Genomic DNA, 9,525 nt, shown 5'->3' with positions numbered 1-9,525 from the left:
CTTTTCTTGGTTATGATCGCATCCTCCGCATTCATGAAATTTTGGGCTGAATGGACGAGTTCAGCCATGATTTGTGGCTCTTGCTCGTAAAGCTTATGAATGAACTAATCAGAGTTGACTCCATTGTGGAAGGCGGCCAATAGTAACTTGTCGTCCATCTCATCCACCGTCAATGCTTCTCTATTGAACCGGGCAATGAAGGACTGCAAACTCTCATTTTCTCCTTGTTCTATAGTTAGCAAACTGGAAGAGGAATGTTTGTGGTGTTGTCCTCTAATAAAATTGTTGATGAACAACTTACTCAACTTTTCAAATGAGCCCATAGTGTTTGGGGGTATCTTATTGTACCACACCCGCGCTGGTCCCTTAAGGGTGGTGGGGAATGCCCTGCACATAATCTTGTTCGGAACCCCCTGAAGGTGCATAGTAGTTTTGAAAGTGGCGATATGATCACACGAGTCACGAGTTCCATCATATGAGTCCAAGGAAGGCATCTTGAACTTTGGGGGTAAGGGATGACTATTGATGGAAGCCGTGAAAGAGGAGTCCGTTCGGTGAACTAAGTCATCCATGGGGTTCACCCTTCTCATGTTTTCCTTCATTTCGTCCATAACTTTTCTCATTTGGTCCATCTCCTTCTCCAAGTGTGGTACTTTTCTTGAAGTAGTACCCCTTGACTGATTCTTAGGCTCAGTGTTTTCTCCTCTACCCTCTTGACTCTAGGCTTGCCCTTCCGCGTGTCTTTCATGGTGCTGCCTCCTTAGATTAATCTCCCTATTCAACTCTTAGTTCTGACGAATTAGTCCCGCCATGGTGGCAGCCATGAACTGTATATGTTGAATGGAAGATGGTTGCATGATAGGTGCTGACTGACAATTATGGTGGAGATTTCTAGAAGCATCCCTACTATCCTGATAGCCTGGGATGGTAGCCCTCGATCTTGTTCACACCATACAACCTTTTGTTGGGGAAAGGCCAATTGTTAACACTAGTAATCGAATTGAAACTTTTCTTCCCACAGACGGCGCCAGCTGATAATGCGACGAAAATAAGTAGACTGGATGTTTCGGGCTTCAAAGCGCTAGCGGTTGTTTTGAGGGCTTGAAAAAGAAAGAACAAGTGATCAAAGGTGATCGGGGTGGACCGGCCAAGAACCCTCCGATGCCAAAGTTAGTTTCTCTCTCAAGTTCTAGAGTTCCAACTTTTATGAAATTGTAAAATGTACCTTTGTCTGGTCTGAAGGGGTGTTTATATAGTGCGCCCTAGAAACGTTTATGGATTTGTAACTTCCTTTATATTTTAGGAGGTCCGGAGGTTCAAAAATAACTTCCACAACCGCCATGGGAGTTATGTTTTTTTGTATAACTATTTGGAAGTTAAGTATTTAATAAGGAGTTGTAGAAATGAGCCTGGATCTTCCTCATGCCTTGGAACAACAACATGTGGTTCCATCGCCAGCTTTCGTAGGCAAATCCACCAAAGTGTCAAGGGGGTCGTCCAGGAGCTTTCCTGATGGACGACCCTCATTCCTATGGACGGTCGTCCTGGTATGGACGACCTTCTTATGAGGGACGTTCCTCCTGCTCTTGACGCCTTATGGACGAGTTGGAGTTGGATTTTTAGTTCACCATCATATATATATATATAAACTGCATGATGGGTAAAGACTTATTTGATGCTTAACTTGCTAAAAGAGCCTATATAATTGAAGCTTAACATGATTGGAATATATTCCCTTTTGTAGTTAGAAAGAAAGGTATTTCATACACTTTTTATTCTTCAATAAGTTTAGGCACACAGAATTTTTAATAATTATTAGCATGAGTTGTTGTAAAATTTGTAATTGGATAATATTTATTATTATTATTTTTAATTTAATAGTTGAGGATGTGAAATTTAAATTCAAGAAGTTTATGTTGGAAGTATCTTAGGGTACCTATTTGCGAGTTGAATTATAAAGTTTTTTGTGTTATTGGATGGTATCAATTATGAGTACATATAAAAAAAATTATGACTTCAAAAAATGTCAAAAATACCCTTACTCTAATTTGAAAATCCTTATTCCTAAAAAAAAATAAAAAACAGGTTAAAATTTTAGTTCAACAAAATTAAAAAAAAAAAACTAACGCAGAAATTTTTTTTCCTAAAAAGTAGCACACATTCTATTTAAATATATTTCACATATGTTTGATACATTTTTTTCTCTAAAAATTAGCATACACTAAATTTAGCAGTTTACTTATTTTTATAATCCTAAATTTTAACTTCTTAAATTTTTTTTCTCATGTAACCTTACTAACAATAGACAAATTCAAATTGTCAAATTATGATATTGAACTAAAAAAAAAAGAAGCCTCGTCATAAGTGCAGCTTGTGATGAGGCTAGTATAACTTATTACTTTAACAAATTTTAAAAAATATTGTAAAAGAGAATATTATATATTTATATTTAGATCAATCACATTGCTCTTTTTTCACCTTTGTTTGTTTCTTATGGCAAAACTCAATTACATTTTTTAGTCTTTTTTAATACCTAAAAAAAATTTCAATTACTAGCTAGTATTTTCAAATAATGTACCAATACTGTAATAACTTTTTTCTTACCTTTTATATATAAAAATTCTGTTATAACAAATTTATCTGTCCTGAAAATAAATAAAAAAAATTTGATAGAAAAAAAATTATCTTTTTTTTATAACAAAAAAATTATAATTTGGTTTTAAACTTTTAATAAAAAAATACTAATAATTTGGATGGAAGTGGAGAGCAAAATATTCGTCACAAAAATAATTAGAAAATTTACAAATTACAGGTGAAGAAGGGACATAGCGGTCAAATGGAGAATTGCGTAGTCCAAATTGGGAAACGCAATTCAAAACACCACCATCAACCATTGCAGAGACTTTACTATTCCCTCTTCTACTATTTCCTACGTGTCATCAAGGACCTCACTGACGTTGAATTTCCTCTCAGACCAACGCTCACACAGAGAAAGAGGTCAGAGAGAGAGAGAGAGAGAGAGAGAGAGAGAGAGAGAATATTAAGAAAATTAGGGGTTTTCCTCGATGAATTCTTAGTTTTTTTGAGACGCATTTCCCCAAAATTCATCAACACCTTGCTCAAGATTCTCTCTCTGGTTCGCAATTCAATGTCGGATCACTCTGACTCATCGCCTCTCGTCGCTCCGTCGCCGATCACCGACCCCAGCGAGATCGACCTCGAGGCCGGCCCCGGCGAACAAATTCAATGCAGAATTTGCCTCGAAACCGATGGTAATTGTGTTAAGAATTTTGGATTCTATGTTTCTTTCTGTACTGTACAATTGGTGTTAAGAATTTTGATCAAGGAATTTAGGTCTAGTTCCAGTACATCAGGCTCAGTTTGGTGAAACATTAACATGAATTTGTAGTGTGCTTTTGTTATTGTTAATTTTGCCTTTTAAAGCTGTATATTCAAGTTAATTGAGGCAATTAAACAATTGCATTTGCATATATTGTTGAGTGGGACAATTTAGACTTATCTGCTTGTGATTTTATCTTATTTTCCACTCAGGTAGGGATTTTATAGCTCCTTGCAAGTGCAAAGGAACATCGAAGTATGTACACCGGGAATGTTTGGATCATTGGCGAGCCGTAAGGGTATGGGTGCCCATTTCCATCTTTAATTCTATTGATAGAAGCATATCATACGATAATCATATTAACACTTCTTATGCTAGTTGCTCCTGGGTTTAAAGCATAAATTGCTTAGCCCATCAGGGGAAAATGCCCCTGGATTACCCGGCAATTGATCCTGGCAAGTGCGTTCAGTTGCTCGTAGTTTTTACTGGCTAGAGGTGAGTCCGAAGGGCTCTTCATCTTTAGAAAGGTTCCCCATGTTATCAAAAAAACACTTCTTATACTAGTCATTGGTCTTAGCATGGTTACTATGTTTAATCATTTATGTGAGGTTCATGCTTGTGGATCAACTTTATAAACCCCAATTTTGATCATCACGACACAATCACTTTCTGTTGATCAAAGTCTAGGATGTCCTAGAGCATGTACCCATCAGTCAGTCATTGAATTTGCACCACTAGTCTACTATGATCAAACTGCATAGTAGAAAGTGGTCTTATAACAAAAAAACACTTCTTATGCTAGTTGTTGGTCTTAGCTAAAGAACATTTGTAGCAAAAGTGGTCTTAACCGTTTTTTTTTCCTGTCTAGATTTCAGTAGCTTGAGCCTGCAATGTTAGTTGTTTTTGGGTTTAAATCCATTTTTGCCCTGTAAATTTGGACTGACAGACATTCAAGATTTTTAATTTACTTCAAAGGTTAAGTACATGTTTGTTAGAAATTAGAGTAACCACTTGCAGGTACAAGGGTGGGGAGGAGAACTTGCAAACTAGGGTTATATATGCATTCAATTGCATATGAATGTGATCCAGAGCACGTAGAAGTATGTGTCAAAGGTTTATAAAGTGAACTTTTCTCGATACACTTGTTGCTTGCTAAAGTGAACTGAGGTCCCGCCACAATATATTGCATTATAAGGATTCTGTTGGTAACTGCCATGTTGGCAAGCTGAATCCTGGGTAGCATAACATGCACACATATATGCACATAAATTTTGTTTGTCTCATGTAGAAACTGCAAATTTCATGATGGATGTACTTCTTACTGTAAGATAATCTGCTTGGAGGTAGGCTTTTGATGATCTTTGCGTAGCCTGTTGTTCAATACAAATTGTTAGCATGTATGCTTATGTTCCTTAGGAATTGCTGCCAATGTGTCATTTTTAATTTATCTGCATCACACTTTTACTTCTGCAGGAAGGGTTTGCTTTTGCTCATTGCACAACCTGCAAGGCCCCTTACCATCTGAGAGTTCATGTTGCTGCTGATAGGAAATGGCGAACCTTGAAATTTCGATTCTTTGTGACTAGAGATATCATATTTATATTTCTGGCCGTTCAGTTTGTATGTAATTTTTTCTCTAACTCTAGTTGTTTTTTTTGGGGGAGGAGGGGGAGGGGGTTGTTGGTGAGAGGAATTGCATATTAATAATTCGGTTCCTATGTCTATTTTCATTCTATGCAGGTGATTTCTTTACTGGCGTACTTGGTGTATTTGATTGATACTTACAAGCAATCTTGGCTTCGTCATGCGTGGGGTTTCGACAGTGAGCTTAGTTTCTATTACATATGTGGTAAAATTTTAAGTACCTAAATAATAGTTGTCAAAATGTATATATTTATGCCCCCCAAAATTTTATGATTCTTGTTAGTGTAACTGTTCTTACTCTGGGTCATCATTAATATGAATAGTGTTGTGGTAATAATTATTTGTACAGTCACTTACATATGTTTATGTTTTGGGTAAACAACTAAATTAGTCTATGCAAAATACCCAAGGTTCCTTTTTGGTCCTTAACATTTAAAAATTATAATAAAGTCCTTAAATAATTTAAAAAATTGCAATTACATCTTCCCCATCAGTCTAACTGACAGAAAGTGATAATGAGTGGTGTTAATTTCTCACATGGTAGCTTTACTTATCAAAATAATAATAGTAATAATTACGTGGTAGCTGATGTTAAGTGAAGTTCAATTAAACATCTGCACACTTACCTCACCCAAGGAAGGAATTATTATATGGCAATTTTTGTTGATATGTGGCATTATTTTGTGTTTAAAATTAAAAGTAACAAAAAGTAAATCTCTGTTTTCTCTTTGTTTCTTCCCCCTTTCTGACTGAATCCCAAAACATAAGAGATTCTTAAAACCAACTAATTTTTAGCAATTCTTTTATTGACATGGCTATGTGATGTGGACAACTATCCATATGGCATATGTCATGTCAATCAAAATTGTTTTGCCAACACTTTTCGTCACATCCAATTGAAAGGAGGACCTAATTGCCACTAAAATTATTAGGGGGCCTAATTGCAACCTTCTAAACTTCAAGGACCAATTATTTTATTTTTAAGAACCAGAGGAGTTGGTTGCCCCCTTTTTTTTTCTTAAGTGGTACAATGATTCTGATCATGATTTTGAGTTGAATGTAATTAAGGTTATATTGTGCCCCTGGAGCATGTTGGGATGATTTTCGTACAGTATTAAGGCTCAATAGTTTTGAATGAAGTTATTAGTTATCTTTTATATATTAAAAAGTGGTATTTTCCATGACAACCATTAATGATAGTTAGAACACTCAAACTTCTCTTTTTCTGTTAAGTAAATGATAAGTGTGACAAAAAGGAAGTGCAGGGATATAAATTTATTGGTAGGTGATGACTGGTGAACCTGAATTTGCTTACAACCAGAATCTTTGGATACCTTTTAGCTTGAGAAATGGATACCTACTGTTTTATCCATTGATTGTAGGATGTGTCTATTTTCTTATTTGACTCTAATGACAAGGCTATATATCGGTTGTCACTTTAGCTTTTTTTTGCATTAATATTTCATGCTGTTTTCAGTATTGATAATTCATGCATTAATATTACTTATTAAAAAAATAATAATTCATGCATTAATATTGTCGAGTATAGGTGCTCTATTGTTTTTTGCGCTGCTTGGGCTGTCTGGGTGCTTTATTACTTGTTATGATCGAAGGGTGCGGAATGATTTGGCTCAGCCTTGTCGAGAATTATGTCTTTGTTGCTGTCATCCTGGGTATGATTCTGCCATATGCACTTTGAAACTTTGCCATAATTGTTGCAGATGATTTAAGTTGTACTGTCAGACTGTCAGTATGCTGCTATATCATTTCATTATTATCCTACTCATTCTTTTTTAAGTCTATATTTTATATATTTTTTTAAATATAAAGTGGAGGTGTTTTAAAAAATTAGAATCTATCTTGGTTCTAATTCCTTAACTGTTGAGAGCTTTTGAGGAGCAAAGCAGCAAGGTAGAAGTGCTGCTTGATCTTAAAGTGAAGCTCGTTCAATGGCGTAGTAAAGCAACAAAAACAAGTTTATTTTGTAGGTGCCAATCTCCAAAAAAAAAAAAAAAAAAGCAAGCTTTTTCTCTCTCTCTCTCTCTCTTGGAAATACTTATGTGTTGTGTTTATAGAATGTGCACTTGCACTTTGAACTTAGGCTTCATGAGGACTTTGTGCTCAAGTGTGCCTTGAGCTTTTATTATATCACTGTTCAAGATGCATTATCCTTGTTCATGTCGAGGCAGCTTTACTATGATGATTGTGGGCATTCTAATTATATATTGTTTCACAATTATTTCTTGGTATTGCCTTTATGTCATTTACTGCATAAAGGCTGCAATTTGTGCGCACCTGCTATCTGCCTATGAGCTGCTACTTTGATTATTGTACGATGGTTAAATAATTATATAGATAATGTGTGCCTAGGAGTTTTTTTAAGGTTGAAATGTATAATGTATTAAGCACGAATATCTGTACCTAAAAATTATGTTGTCTATTATATTCACAAATTATCTATGCAAACTAAAAAATGCAAATCAATAATGACTAAGATGATTCAACTTTTCATTTTATTGTTGCAGAGTCTGTGCAGACTGTCACCTACCTGGTACCCTCTGTATGTGGACTGATTGCACCACATGCTTTGAAGGTTGTGCCAGTATGGCAGGTGAATGTGGTTGCTTAGGAGGCGCTGGTGAAGCAGGATTACCTTTATTATTTATAATGGCTTTGATTGTTCTGGGACTTTTTACAGTGATTGGGATATTCTATAGTGTGTTGGTGGCTACAATGGTTGGACAAAGAATTTGGCAGCGGCACTATCACATACTTGCGAAAAGGATGCTAACAAAGGTGAGAATGGGTGACCTGTCTTCTATTTTTCTCTATATGCTGATAGACCCATATTGCACTAAGCTCAACCAGTCAAACTCAACTACTCAAACTAGTAGGCCTTCAGGTTATAGCTGTGTATAAGAGGGATCATTATATAATAAATGAGTAATATTTCATTGAAGAACTAAATATCAGGATGGAATAGTGAAAAAAGGATCCAGTTTTTGGATCCAATTTGGAGGATTGGCATTAGAACACTTGTGTTTAATAGAATATGCATCTTAAGCTTAAAAGCTGTAGACTATCAGATATCTCTGGACCTGGCAGGCATGCAAGTTTATTTTGTGAGGTTGTCTTTTCTATAGAAACTTCAGAAATGATGTTTTCTAGGGGTTTTCCCCATTTTGGATAAGTATTCTGTTTTCTAGGTTTGCATGGAGACATGCAAATGTTTCAGCATTTGGTCTAAATTATGTTGGATATGCCCTTTGTTATGCAACATTCTGGCGATAATTCTGGCTCGATGAAAATATATATTGCAAGTTGGCATGCTTAACTTGTCATGTTACTCATTCACCATGTAATTTTCCATGAATTGTTGGCCTCCCAAAAGTATTTTACAGAGCTAGTCATAATATTATACTCATGATTTTAAGTTTTGCCATCACCAAATATTATAATGCTATTCAGTCTTTTGATAAGGAGGTTATTTATTCATTTACTTATAAAAAAAATAAAAAAAATAAGGAGGTTATTCATTCTTGGTTGTGAAACTGATTCAATTTGCTTTTCCAGGAATATGTGGTCGAGGATGTTGATGGTGAGATGACAGGATCTGACTGGGCTCCCCCGGCTCTTCCGCCTGAGCATGTTCAGCAACTAAAAACTCTTGGCCTCCTATGAATTCAAGTGGCGTATGTATATCACCTTCAAAAGAATTACAAGATCTAGAAATGGGCCGACTCTCTAATACAGTAAACCAGTCCTAACTATGGGCTTGCTAGTTGCTAAGTCTATTTCGGCTTAGTCAACAAAAGTGTGTATCTCAAAGGCACTCCTTGGTGTAGTCATATGTAATACTATGTATAACTGTGAATGATAAACTTGAAAAAGAGTCTGATGTTCTTATTGTTACTTTCACTTAAGTGTAAGAAAACAAGTACAGGATTTCTCTAATGACTAACGAAAGGTATTTTAATGCTACTTTCATGCCAAATTCTTGTTAGAGAAATTGCTTCTCTTCATTTTATTTATTTGTTTGGAGAGCTGTGTCAAAAATGTTTAGATAGGTTTTCTTCATCAATTACAAGTTACAAGTTACAACTTCTGTATATTCTTTATTCACAATGGAAAACCCATAAACTTACTGTATTTTGTTCAATATAATTGTGGAGTAGGCAAAATAAAAAAGGGAAGAAGACAAAATGAAAGTTCCTCCATTTTCCAGAGCTTGAAATAATTTCCTCCGGATCAAAGCAAAACGAAATCGTTTCTACAATCTCCCTTAATATTCTTTTTAACTTTTTAGCTTATTTGCCTAAAGATTCACTTCTAAGTATATGTGTGCTATGTATTTATTTGTGATTTGTGTAAGTATCAATACTATATAGTTTCAATTAAATGGAATAATCCCTAATTACTTGATGAGTTATGTCTGTGTGTGGGTGAGTGTGTGCCATAGTTTTAAAAATCGGATCGGATGATCTGACTGGTTGAATTGGGAATCAGTCGCTAGTCCAACCCTAAAAAAATTTCCAAAACCG

General features: G+C 35.4%; 1 protein-coding gene across 2 annotated transcripts; it reads left to right on the top strand.

Annotated features, from left to right (window-relative positions):
• The first annotated feature begins 2,866 nt into the window (after positions 1 to 2,866).
• On the top strand, positions 2,867 to 8,978 carry LOC142626002 (uncharacterized). 2 transcript variants are annotated; one of them, XM_075799759.1, is made up of 7 exons: positions 2,867 to 3,272; positions 3,553 to 3,638; positions 4,814 to 4,960; positions 5,081 to 5,189; positions 6,534 to 6,657; positions 7,510 to 7,780; positions 8,558 to 8,978. In XM_075799759.1, exons 1-7 carry the CDS (start codon positions 3,149 to 3,151, stop codon positions 8,663 to 8,665), a joined length of 969 nt encoding a protein of 322 aa, XP_075655874.1. In that variant the 5' UTR covers positions 2,867 to 3,148; the 3' UTR covers positions 8,666 to 8,978. The 2 variants fall into 2 exon arrangements, with proteins under 2 accessions (XP_075655874.1, XP_075655875.1); XM_075799760.1 differs by having other exon boundaries at positions 2,973 to 3,272; positions 3,557 to 3,638.
• Positions 8,979 to 9,525: the final 547 nt, after the last annotated feature.

Source organism: Castanea sativa, chromosome 2 (genome assembly GCF_040712315.1).
Source record: "Castanea sativa cultivar Marrone di Chiusa Pesio chromosome 2, ASM4071231v1".
Taxonomy (NCBI): domain Eukaryota; kingdom Viridiplantae; phylum Streptophyta; class Magnoliopsida; order Fagales; family Fagaceae; genus Castanea; species Castanea sativa.
This window is presented reverse-complemented; position numbering and strand designations above follow the sequence as displayed.

Coding starts and splice junctions, on each gene's coding strand:
- LOC142626002 (XM_075799759.1), top strand. CDS start 3,149: ATGTCGGATCACTCTGACTCATCGCCTCTCGTCGCTCCGTCGCCGATC. Junction 6,658..7,509: donor CTTTGTTGCTGTCATCCTGG/GTATGATTCTGC, acceptor TTATTGTTGCAG/AGTCTGTGCAGACTGTCACC. Junction 7,781..8,557: donor CGAAAAGGATGCTAACAAAG/GTGAGAATGGGT, acceptor TTGCTTTTCCAG/GAATATGTGGTCGAGGATGT.